Source organism: Equus asinus, chromosome 7 (genome assembly GCF_041296235.1).
Source record: "Equus asinus isolate D_3611 breed Donkey chromosome 7, EquAss-T2T_v2, whole genome shotgun sequence".
Lineage (NCBI taxonomy): Eukaryota > Metazoa > Chordata > Mammalia > Perissodactyla > Equidae > Equus > Equus asinus.
The window spans coordinates 53,233,511-53,247,138 of NC_091796.1; the positions used below are offsets into that span (position 1 = coordinate 53,233,511).

General features: G+C 33.9%; 1 protein-coding gene across 2 annotated transcripts in view; it reads left to right on the forward strand.

Moving 5' to 3' along the window:
• Positions 1 to 13,628, forward strand: part of THOC1 (THO complex subunit 1) — a 55,211-nt gene that overhangs the window by 11,323 nt on the left and 30,260 nt on the right. Inside the window, exons 8-11 of one of the 2 annotated variants that reach the window (XM_014862972.3) lie at positions 4,599 to 4,681; positions 6,795 to 6,868; positions 11,802 to 11,910; positions 13,361 to 13,492. In XM_014862972.3, coding sequence (XP_014718458.2) covers positions 4,599 to 4,681; positions 6,795 to 6,868; positions 11,802 to 11,910; positions 13,361 to 13,492 — 398 coding nt within the window. The remainder of the gene's footprint in view (positions 1 to 4,598; positions 4,682 to 6,794; positions 6,869 to 11,801; positions 11,911 to 13,360; positions 13,493 to 13,628) is intronic. The other variant, XM_014862973.3, reaches the window with a different exon arrangement.

A 13,628-nucleotide genomic window follows, 5' to 3' on the forward strand; every position in this document is an offset into this window, starting at 1 on the left:
CTTCTGCTAGGTGTCTTTGGAAAGGGGCTACCACAAGTCCAAGATTACTTTAATCCAGCCCAGCTCAAGGCCTGTGATTCCTTAGATCATCGAGAAGACTTGGCACTGGACTGCAATTTGGTATAGCCTTACCTGAGACTGCAGCCCTCTGCGCTCCCAGCCTTGAAGATGGTTGGGGTGGGATTTAGATTCCCCACCTTCCTTGGGCTCAGAAATTTACTTTTATCATCCTAGCTTCAGGAAGCTGCTAAAAGAGTAGCTCAGTTTTGCAGCTGATTCCTCCTGTTTGGCAGGTGTCCTCAGGAAAGAAGTGGCTTTGAGTGCTGATGATGCATTGCTTATCTTTCTTGCCTTCTGGATTTTTGCCATATATTCCTTACTATCTTGTCAGCTCTTTACCATTTTTGTGAAAACGTTTTTCTGTTTCATTGACCAGAACAGTGCTATGAATGTGGTTTGTGCTCTATAAATATTTATAGATTAATGGAATTTATGCAAGTTTTTAGTTATCCTTAGTGGGAGGGTTAATCTGAATTAATTAACTAGACTTCAATTACCAGAAACTCACCTTTTTTTATTACTTTTTTTAACAGCTTTTTTGAGATGTGAATTCATATACCATAGGATTCACCATTTAAAGTGTACAATTCATTGTTTTTTGGTGTATTCACAGAGTTGTACAACCATCATTACAGTTAATGTTAGAACATTTTTCCTTCTAAAAGGAACTCCATATTCGTTAACTGTCACTCCCCACCTCCCTCCATCCTTACCCTCTCCCCCAAACCCTAAACAACCATTAATGTACTTATTGATCTCTGTAGACTTTCCTATTCTGGACATTTGAAAAATGGAATACAATGTGTGGTCTTTTGTGACTGGCCTTTTTTAATTTCACATAATATTTTCAGGGTTCATCTGTGTGGTAGCATGTATCAGTAGGTCATTCCTTTTTATGACCAAATAATATTGTCTATATGAATACACTACATTTTGTTTATCCATTCATCAGTTGATGAACAGTTGGGTTGTTTCTACTTTTTGGCTACTGTGAATAATGCTGCTGTGAATATTTGTGTACAAGTTTTTGTGTGGATGTATGTTTTCACCTCTCTTGGGCATATACCTAGAGTAGAATCGCTGGGTCATATGATAACTCTGTTTTAATTTCTCCTGGGTATATATCTAAGAATAGAATTACTGGATCATATGATAACTCTCTATTTAAATTCTTGAGGAACTACCAAACTGTTTTTCAAAGAGACTGTGCCATTTTACAATCCTACATCATCAACACATGTAGGTTCCAATTTCTCCATATCCTTGTTAACACTTATTATTGTCCATCTTTTTTATTATAGCCATCCTGGTGGGTATAAAGTGGTATCTGATTGTGATTTTGATTTGCATTTTCTGAATGACTGAAGATTGTAAGCATCTTTTCATGTGCTTACTAGTCACTTGTATGTCTTCCTTAAAGACGTGTCAATTCAGATTCTTTGCCTATTTTTAAAATTGGGTTGTCCTTTTATTAAAATAGTTATATGAGTTCTTTTTATATTCTAGATAACTAGTGTTTTATCAGATATATAATTTACAAACATTTTCTCTCATTCTGTGGATTGCCTTTTCACTTTCTTGATAGTATCGTTTACAGCACAAAAGTTTTAAATTTTTATGAAATTTAATATATTTCTTTTGTTGCTTGTGCTCTTGGTGTCATTTCTAAAAAACCATTGCCTAACACAAGGTCACAAAGATTTACTCTGTTTTCTTCTAAGGGTTTTAGCTCTTACATTTAGGTCTCTGATCCATTTTGAGTTAATTTTTGTATATGGTGTGAGGTAGGGGTCCAATTTCATTCTTTTGTGTGTGGATACTCAGTTGTCCCAGCACCATTTGTTGAAAAAACTATTCTTTCCCCCATTGAATTGGCATCTCACCTTCTTTATGCCTTCAAAATACAAGATCAATTGAACTTTAGGGCCTTGGCACTAACTCTTTCCTCTGTTTGTAATCATTTTGTTGTTATTGTCGTATTACTGACTTTTGCTGTCACTCAATCTCAGTTTAAATTTCACTTCCTCAGTGAGGCTCTCTTTGAGCATCTAATCTAAACCTGCCACCAGTCACTCATTATCATCACCTGATTTCAAATCTCTTCTTAGCATTTAACACTGTCTGGCATTTTCAGTGTGTTTATGTTGTTCACCTCTGTATTCTGTGTGCCTAGAACAGTGCTAAACACCTAGTCGCCATTTAAATGTGTGATGAATGAAGGCTCTATCTCTTTGTGAAATGAAATATGCCCCTTCACAAGTACTAATTTGTGATTTCTTTTTCTGGAATTTATAGATGTAAGAACAAGGTTTCAATTCCCAGCCATTCTTTTGTCCTTCCTGGTTATCTGCAGCCTCCAAGCTCATTTTTTTTTTTTTTTTAACATTTTAGACTTCTTTTTCAATGTACTGCATTTCTAAACTGACAAGACATAGAGAAACCACTCTTTCTTTCTCTTATTAACTAGTTAAAAGACTAACAATATATGGCTAAAAGTAATTTTATATATATTGTTTAGTAAATTACATTTTTAATTGTTTTTTAAATTATAAAAGTAACACAACCTTATTTCCGAAAATTTGGAAAATGAAGGAAAAAACTGTAATCAATCCTACCACCCTAACATAAGCTAGGTTGACATTTTGAGATGTCTCTTTTCTTTCTTTTAACATTTATAGATGCTTGTGATTCATTAGGGTGTATTCCAAGACCTTCAGAAAACCCTTTTAGCATGTAATTTACCAATTAAATGTTGTGACACATGACTGAAATTTTTAACTTATGAGAATTATGTCATGTGCTATATTGAGTAATAGTTAGAGAACAAAGGTATTTTAAGTAGACAATGCTGAATGGTCAGCCAGGTTCATTCACCAGCTTAATGATTTGATCTAGCATGCTAGATTTTTTTTTGACTTTTTGTTTTGAAATAACTTTAGACTTAAAGAAGAGTTACAAAGGTATAGAGAGTACCTGAATAACCTTCACCTAGTGCTGACCTCTTACATAACCACAGTACAGTTATCAAAACTAAGAAATCAACATTGATACAGCCCTAACTACAGACTTTATTTGGATTTTACCAATTTTATCACTACTTTCTTTTTTCTGGTTAAGGATTCAATCCAGGATCCCACGTTGCATTTAGTTGTCGTGTTGCTTTAATCTCCCTAGTCAGTGACAATTCCTCAATCTTTGCTTGTTTTTGTCATGACCTTGACTCTTTTGAAGAATACTAGTCAAATATTTTGTAGAATGCCCTTCAGTTTAGGTTTGTCTGGTGCTTTTTCCTAATTAGATTAAGGTTATGGATTTGGGGGAAGAAGACTACAGAGGTGATACGCCCTTCTCAGTGCATCATTTCTACTGGTGTTCTATGTCTTATTCCGGGTGATGTTATCCTTGATAACTTGGTTAAGATATTATCCTTGATCAGCATATTTCTCTGCTGCCAAGTTACTGCTTTTCCCTTTGTGATTAATCAGTATTTGGAAGGAGATACTTTGGGGCTATGCAAATATTCTTTCTTCCCTAGGCCTTGGCCCACTGATTTTGGTAGTGGTCCTCTGGATCTTGTCTGCAGTGATTATTATTAGGTTGCCCTGGTAGTGATTTTCTGTTTCTCTCATTCCTTCTGCATTTATTAATTGAGAATCTTCTATAAGGAAGAGTTGTCTCTTCTCCCTTATTTACTTATTAATTCAATCATCTTTTTCAATATGAACTCATGGATATTTGGTTTATTTTCTGGGTTATAGTCCCATAGTATCATTATTGTTGTTCAAACTGTTTTATTTTGCCCATTGAGAGCTCTTTCAAGTTTCCCTGGAGCCCTGGAATCAGCCAGCTCTCCAAAAGGCCTGATTCATTTTATTTAAGAGTAGTATTTAGAAGCCAAGATCTGGGCCCTAGATATGCTGATTGCTACTGGAGTATCACTGCTTCTAGACCCTCTCAGTGGACAGAACCAGGAAAGTTACTTATGTGTACTAACCCATGAATACATGAGCATCTATATTTATTTCTGAATCTGTCTGTCTGTATTTTTTTTAATGGCCAACAACAAAAACCATGAGATCTTACTGGTACTTCTGTGTCTATTTCAGCACCAATAGACCTTCTTGTTTGTAACTTCTTTTCTGACATTGAGAAACTTGGCTTTCTCGTTAACTACAATATATTTATTATAAATATTGCTATATAGTCTCTTTGGTTAATACAATTTTTATTTGTGCTTCAGCAAAATTATAAATTATTATGTATTGCGTTTTGTAAAATTGTTCTTGAATATTCATAAATAACAAGGATCGACTATGTTTATTCTAATATATTTAGAATCCTGTGTACTTGAAAGACACCTTTAAGAAATGATTTTTAGAAAAGATTTGAAAATCGTGTGATGTTACTTCTGACTTGATCTGCTTACTTATGGATTTATCATTTTATGTGTCTTGGTTATGTGAAAGCAAAGTAATATTCTTAAAGAAGTTTAGGCATTTGGTAGATTTGCTTTTAAGGCTTTTTTTTTTTTTTAATAGGTCTTAACTTGCAGAGTCAATTTAATCTGGAAAATGTCACTGTTTTCAATACCAATGAGCAGGAAAGCACCTTGGGTCAGAAGGTGAGACTGATATTAAATCTAACAGAACATATTTGTAAGTTTGTTATTGAGATAAATGATATGAATGGGTCTTTCAGGTCATCAAAAATTTTTAAACTTTTATTTCTGGTTTATAGAAATAATATTTATGCTGTGTAAAAAAGTACAAAGAAAACAGAAACATTTAAAATAGAAAGTAGAGCTACCCCATAATCCAAGGCTCCAAAGATAGCCACTGTTATCATTCTCTGTCTATCCTTTCAGGATTTTTTGTGTATATGAAGTCATACAATACATACTGTTCTCAAACTCACTTTCTTCTTTTAACAGTATAAAATGGATGCATTTCTGCATCAGTACATTTAGATCTGTCTCAGTGTCTTAATGACTCATGATGAGTCTGTAGATATATTACAATCCCTTGTCAGAGGTCATTTAGATAATCTCTAATAGTGAAAAATTGTTAACAGCATTAACAGGGAATAGTATTGTGTATATCATTGCTAAATTATGCAGGTGTCTCCTTACGATAAATTCCAATAAGTGAAATTGCTGTGTCAAAATATATACATATATCAAATTTTTATAGCTATTGCCTAGTTACTTCTCAAAAAGATTGTACCCATTTATTTATTCTACCCCCAGTGGCACATGGAGAATGCCTGCCCATTTTCCCACATCAAGAATTATCAGTGTTTAAAAATCTTTGCTTATTTGGTATATACTTCAAAAGTGAGTCTTTGTTTTAACTAACATTTTCTTGGTTATTAATGAAATCAAGGGACTTACTGTATGTTTACTGGGATGTGTTTTTCTTCTGTGCTGTTAGAAGCAGTGAGGAAGAGAATTGCCTGTTAATGCTGTTTGCCCATTTTACTGTTGAAATGTCTTTTTCTTATTGATGTGTAGAAACTCATTATATAGAATATTATTAACTCATTACCAACCATATGTTGATATTTTTTTTTTCAGTTTATAATTTTCCTTATAATTTTTATTTATGGTGCCTTTCCTATGTAGAACTTTTAAATTGGATATAATATTAACATTTGTTGGTCTTTTGTTTTATTGTTCCTAACCTTGTAGCATGCTAAAAGCTTCCACTTCACAAGATTATATAATTCCCTTTGTTTTCTTCTGCTTTTATGATTTTATTTTTTCTTTTAAATCTTTAACCCAGCAGGAATGTTGGAGTTTTGAATAAATTGCATTATAATTTTATTTTTTTCCAAATGGCAAGCCAGTTATTTCAGAACCACTTGTTAAATACTCCATTTGCCCACTGATTTTTTAAAGGCCATCAGTTATAATCAACTTTATTTTTAGAAACTATTTATGATACATCCTGAAGACAGTCCCGAGTTGACAAGTTTCTGGAGATTCCGTACCTACTTGTCATTTAGTAGCAAGTGATAAAATTTAAGAAATTATTAATTAGATGTATCTGATATCTCTCTGTAAATTAATCAGACTACTTTATGTATTTTATTCCTTAAAGTGAAATCATTATCAATTTGGAAATGATGCTGACTTTGCTTAAGAGTTTTCAAAATCTTGTCTTTCATCTTTATGTATTTAGATACTTCTTGGACTGTTCCATGTAAACTTGCTATTTTGAAATTTTCAATATAGAGCTGGATACCCAGCATATCCTAAAGTGTTCCCAGTTAATAAGTGTTCTCTGCAGGGGTAGGGGAGAATCTCCATGGTCAAAGTTAGGGACAAAAACAACTTAAATTCACTTTAAGCATTATCTACTTTAGTTCTTAGAGTCCTTAATGTACTTATGATCCTCTCAGTTCTGTAAAAGATCATTGTATGTATTTCCAAAATGTATTTTGCCATAGACCCTTTATTTCCAGAGAGAATCTACTGACCATATTTTGAGAAATACCAGTTTAAAACTTTCCACTATGTCTTCATGACTATCTTATTGTCATACTGCTCTTAAATTCTTGTATCCCTGTCATATAGAATTCCCATTGCCTTAAAGATTAACTGTAGGTCTAGATAGTTACTGTGACTAAACTTCTCTAGTAATGGTTGTCTAGCAGTATGTGAATAACATTATTCCAGTGTTTACTTTCTGCGTGACAGCTGCTTCATGACAGGCTGTAAATATTTTTAAATTTAGCACACTGAGGATAGAGAAGAAGGAATGGATGTAGAAGAAGGTGAAATGGGAGATGATGAAGCTCCAACAACTTGGTGAGTTTTTAGAAGTTCAGATTTCTTGATTTACAAAGATAATTTCTCAATGACTTATCAAGTACTAGATAGAGAATGTAGACAAGGAGGAAGGAAATCATCTTCTCCATTTATTTTACGTGTAACTTTCATGTATATGACTTAAAATTGTAAATCCTAAGTCATTGATGGACTGTGTCAGTTGGTTTCTGAATTACGTTCAGACACTTCGTTGTTTGCATAGCCTACTTTGTATATATTTCTAACATTTGAAAAGCCAACCTAGGCACTCCTCCCTTCTTCCTTCCATTTAACTTTGTAGACGTGCTATCTATGGATATTGGGCTGACTTTTAAATGAAGTGGGAGGGATAAGAAACTTCCTTTCTCTTTTATCTCTTCCTGTCCCCTACCATCACTGTTTCTCATCCCATCCTCTCTGACCCTGTGCTTTCTTTCCAAATAATTTCTTCCTAATGCTGGTTAGAAGCAATGAGGACGAGAAAAGGGAAGGGGTAAAGGAAAACTTACAGTAGCACTCTTCCAGGTGTCCCAGGTGACTCAAGTTATCATCCTCAGTTGCAACTGAAAGAATTTCCAGAAGATCGAAAAGAGGTTCCTCTATCTGCACAGGGAGATGTATTCCTGACATCCCAAATTTCAAATTCAAACACATATCCCCAAAGAAACATTCCAAGTAGTGTGGCTCCAGGCTAAATTCCAGTATTTCCTAGTCATATAACATTGAGCAAACTACTTACCCTCCCTGCAACTCAGTTTTAGAGTCTTTAAAATATAGTAATGCCCCTACTTGCTATAGTTGTGAGACGAATAAATGAGATGCTAATCAGAAATGGTCTGTTAAGGCACTCGGTAGTTATCCTTATCATCACTGTAGTTATTGATGTTATGTACAATGATATATGGAAAGTGCTTAGAACAGTGTCTGTTCAGTGTCCAGTAGCTATTATTATCAGCTATGGTTTTTTGAGTATTTTTTTCCAGAGACCTATTTGCTCATGTGTGTTATGCATAAAATAGACTTTTGTGGTCGGGCCTGGACAACATGAGGGTGCTGGGCCAAGATATTAGGCTCCAAGATGACAAGTCACCTGAGATGTAAACAGAGCCCCACAGACAAACTCTGCCCAATGCAGTTTTTTTTAAACTCTGCCTAAGTCTGCATAGGCCCATTGATTATGTTCATAAACTAGTCACAGCTGCAGGAAAATCACTTAAACAGGACTCAGCACTCAGCTGCTGCTCAGTCTGTCACAATCACTATTTTTTGAGTAGAGGAAGAAATTGTATGAGGAATTATTTTGTGACCAGACCATACCACCAAACTGTCTTAGGCACTATAATTTACAAAGAACACATTACTCATGTATTATCTACCATATGAAGTCCATTTTAGATTTGGCTCAAATACATCAATAAAAATTATTGTATTAAAAAAATTCCAGTGTGTAAAGTCCTATAAAATCGTCAGCTCAACATTTAAAAAATGCCATTTTACAGAGAATCTTGGTTAAAACATTGGGGCTGGCCCAGTGGTGTAGTGGTTAAGTTCTCACACTCCACTTTGGCAGCCCAGGGTTCACAGGTTCAGATCCTGGGCATAGACCTGCACACTGCTCATCAAGCCATACTGTGGCAGTGTCCCACATAGAAAATAGAGGAAGATTGGCACAGATGTTAGCTCAGGGCCAATCTTCCTCACCAAAATAAATAGTTACAAAACATTCTATTTTAGATAGAAACTCTCACCCTAACTTGTTACTGTTTGGGTAAACAATAAGTAGTTACATTTGTTTTGTGTGGATAAATATAAAATCCAAAAGTATCTGTGGAATGGTGAAGGTGGAAGGCAAATTGCAGTGAGTTGAAACATGAAAGGAAGGTAAGGAAGTAGTAACGTTAAATGTAGACAACCCTTTCAAGTTTAGCCATGAAGGAAAAGAGAGGGACAGCATGTAGTGGAGAGGAAAAGAACCATCGAGGGGAAGGATTTCTTTTTAAATATATTAGTGCCTCAACTATAAAAATTTCCTAGCAGTATTATATTAATGCTAGTTTAAAATCTATTCTCTGAGGCACCTCAAACACATACCAGGCGAACTAAAGGTAAAAAGAGAAAGATCAGAAGGCTTTACAGGTAGGAGATGATAATTAGCAACTTAGAATAAGATTGTTGTTGGTATCAAACATTAAATTAAATGTGAGCTTCCTGGCAACTGAGACAAAAAGGGATATATAATGGTTCCATAATCCTCATTCTGTGATTAGATGTAGCCTTCCATTTTTCTTAAGAGACAAACTTTGCTGGTACTACATTTTGAGAGATATTTACTGTATTCTTAGATGTGGTAACTGAGTAACGTGTGTGTGTGTGTGTAATGTGTGTATGTGCATGTAAGTATACATATATATGAAATCTTCAAAAGCAGTTTTTCAAAAACATTGTTTTATTAAGTGTATGGAACTGTACAAATAATTGGTTATAGTGTTATTTCATGGATATAAATAATTTCTATGTGGCTTTTTCTTTTTCCAATTTATTTTCACATTTTGGAAAATGTTCTTTCTGTGGCTTTTTTTTCTTTTTTTTTTTTAAACCTGATCCATAGAAAACCCAGCCTTATAATCTTATTGTTGTAAATCAATGAAATTGCTTTTAATTATAGAAAGATTGATGTTCAGATAATTGTTTTCCTGTTTTCAAGGTTGTTTGTTTCTAGGGGAGAGTGTAAAAAGAATGAAAGTTAACATGCTTCCTAGATTCTTTCAAATTCTGCTGGTTCTTGATAAAACTTTCGACAGGAGCTAGATTTTGGCCAATTAAAAGTTGCCAATATTCTTCATTATTGATTTGAAGCAGGATCCACATGCTTCAGATACTAGTGGTTGATGTAGCAAAGTTAGCATTCTTTTATCAAAATTAGCTAAGTTTGTTAAATTATTTACCTGACTTTACACATAAATCAAAGCCATTGTAATCTGGGTGTATACGTAAGCATAATTTCAAGCCTCTTTTGTAAAATAAAGTTCATGGATTTTGTGGCTGCTGTTTCCTTGCAGACCAAGGGCTTTTTCAATTATGTCCAAGTTCACAGCCCTGTTCCAGGCAGTTAAAGTTGTCAAAAGTGTGAATGTAAGATAGGTGATGTGTTGCTATGTGTATATATAGTGTGTATGTTTTTAGATGTGTGTGCTTTTCTTGAATTGATGTGCCAATTGATATAAATTTAAACTATTCTTTAAATGGATATTTCATGATATTGACTTATAGTTTGTAATCTTAACCATATGAATTAAATTCCTGTGGTGAGATTCTTTATCAAATGTGCTTCTATATGTTTTACTAAAATATTTTTCCCTTTGTTCTTTCTTACATCACTAACAGACCTTTTCAGATTTTTTTGTAGAAAACTGAATTTTACACTACCAAATTTTTTTATACTTTTCTACTCTAACCTCCTTATTTTATATACAAAGAAAAAAGGTATTTTTCACTCTTTTAAACATTAACTCCCCCTAAAAAATTTTTTTACAAAGTATGTGGTAAAAAATTATACTCACTTTATTTTATTATAACCCTTTAAAAAGCATTATAATATTGTCCTTGATACTCCCTAGTTATCAGAAAATAAATATACGCATCCCAAAGATGAAGAATGGGGGATTAACTTACTTCCTATTATTGGCTAGAATAGAAAAGATAAAACTCTAAGATCATGGTGCTATTTTAGATCACTAAACTGACTTCTTGTTTCCCATAGAAAATTATAGTCTTACTTGAAATATTTGTATGGGCAGGAAGCTTGAAAAAAATCCTAACTGTAATCATTATTATATTATTTATTATTAAGGTTTATTTAGAAAGAATGGAGTAAGGTAGTACACAGTCATGTTTACAGACAAAATTAGTTTTACAGAGGTGATGTTGAAAACTTTTGTGGATATTTGAGGATATGAAATAGTCAAAACAATCATTTTTGACATATGAGTAATACTAAAAGACTTCACTGGCTGTTTTGAATGATATAGATGATTTTGTTAAGAAAACCATCTCTTAGATTAAAGTCTGAAATGTTTGTTTTAACGTTAAAAATTAAAACATTTTATAGTATAATGATTGCTTGTAAATTTAAAAATTAAAAGAATGTATATTGAGACTATAGATTTCTAACATAGCCAAATTAGAAGTTGAATTAATAATGCCGTAATAAAGACACTAAAGAAAGGGCTTATTTTTGTAATACTATTTTGATATGTACCTAATATGTTTGTCTCATACTAAGACTTCTTAACTTAGTACATGTTGGTTAGGATATAATGCCTATGGCTTTTAACATAGACTCAAATTAACATTAGCTTGAACAACAAAGATATTGATTTCTTTCTCATCTGAAAGTTTGGAGACAGGCAGTCCGGGGCTGATACGGTAGCATTCCTCAGGGAGATTGTCTAGAGACCCAAGTTCCTTCTACCTTCTTGTTCCACCATCCCTTTTGGTATTCTTTTTCTTATAGTCCAGGATGGCTCATCCTCACATCTGCATTCTAGCCAGCAAAAAGGGAAAAAGGAAAATGGTGAAATATGGCCCAAATAAGTCACATATGACTTCCACTCCCAATTGATTGGCCAGAATTTAATCACGCGGCCACAGCTAGCTGCAAGAAAGGTTAGGAAACATAGTCTTTAATGCTGAATAATCATATCTAGCCAAAATTCAGAGGTTCCACATCTTTAGATAAGGAGGGTCTGTTGTGGTCTGTGAATCCCCTGAAGTTGTTTGTATAAGTATACATGAATATGCACTTTTCTCGGGAAAGAGGCCATAGCTTTTATCAGCTTCTTAAAAGGGTTTGTGACCCAAGAAAAGTTAAGAGCATTTTAGATATTTTAAAATAGCTTAAATGATTTATTTAATGTAACGTTTATTTTATTAGCTCTATTCCAATTGATTACAACCTGTACCGAAAATTCTGGTCACTTCAGGATTACTTTAGGAACCCTGTGCAATGCTATGAGAAGATTTCATGGAAGACTTTTCTCAAGGTGAGTTGCCAATCACAGACAACCACAAGCCCAATATTTTACAGCTAATGGCAGAGCCAAAACTTGGCTCTTCTCCAGCATACTTTTCACTATATGATTCTACCTCTTACAATTTTTTACCTTTTTCATAATATACAGAGGCTAAATTTTAAATTAATATTTACAGTTAACTGATTGATATAAACTAATTTTTTGGAGTACTTTATAAATGACTTGAGGATTGAAAAGTTAGTCATTGCAGCCATTTTTTTTTTTAATGTAGTGAGTACTATCAACATGAATTGATGAATTTTTACAGAATGCATTGTTTCTGCACAAAATTATCTCAGCTTTCCTCTTAGAAAAGGTGTCTGCACACTATGGCCTTGGACCAAATCCAAAAACAGCCTGTTGCCTGTTTTTGTAAGCAAAGTTGTTTTGGCACACAACCATGCCCAGTCATTTACTTGTTATCTGTGGCTGTTTTTGTGCTGTAATGGCAGACTTGAGTAGTTGCAATTGAGACCATATGAGCCATACGGCTTAAAATATTTACTATCTGACCCTTTACAGAAAAAGTTTGCTAACCTCTGTTTTATAGGAATTATCTGTATTTCTTTTCCTTGGCTACTTAAAGATCAGTCATCTTTTTCACTGTAATCAAAACCCAAGGTTAATAGGTAGCTCTTAAAAGTAGCATGGTGTGTGTTCTGTGTTATTTTTTATAATTTTTACTTTATATGCAATGTTTTTGGGTTTTGGGGCACCATCTAAATTCATATTAAGTGGTGAGTGAGAAATCATCTAGAACTGTCCCTCAACTGGATAGGACTTAACATCATTGTTTTATTTGGTCACAGTGTTTAGCACAAGAAATGTTTAAGTTTCCACAGCTGGTAAATTTCTGTTTACTCTCAAAGCCTTCCTTTCTCTGTTTACCCCTTCAACAGACTGCATAAAAAAGTCACATTTCTTCAGGAGTAGAGAGTTTATTCCTACTTTTATAATACCATGAAATCTCATGCAGAATAGTTTTACCTTCATTTTCCTATCATAATTTTTCTTTTTTAATTTTTTATTTTATTTTTTTTGAGGAAGATTAGCCCTGAGCTAACTGCTAGCAATCCTCCTCTTTTTGCTGAGGAAGACTGGCCCTGAGCTAACATCCATGCCCATCTTCCTCTACTTTATATGTGGGATGCCTGCCACAGCATGGCTTGATGAGCGGTGCCGTGTCCACACCTGGGATCAGAACTGGCGAACCTTGGGCCACCGAAGCTGAATGTGTGCACTTAACCGCTGCACCACCAGGCCGGCCCCTTCTATCATAATTTTTCTTATTTAATGTGCCTTACAATATGCATATATGGTTAATGGGGAATAAATTCTAGGTACTTTGATGCAGAAAAGTACTCAACAAATTAGTGGACAAAAATGCCAAATAAAACTAATGGAGATTTTTACTTTGCAGTATTCTGAAGAAGTTCTAGCTGTTTTTAAGAGTTATAAATTAGATGATACTCAGGCCTCAAGGAAGAAGATGGAAGAATTGAAAACAGGAGGAGAGCATGTATATTTTGCAAAATTTTTAACAAGTGAAAAGGTATTGATCTTTCTTTTTCACTAAGCTTAATAAGAAATGGTCTTTTTTTTTTTTTTCTATTTAGCCAATATCCTTTTTAAGTCAAGTTCAACAGAAGTATTTCTTGCTTTACTTTTGGTTAGAGCTGATAAATGTT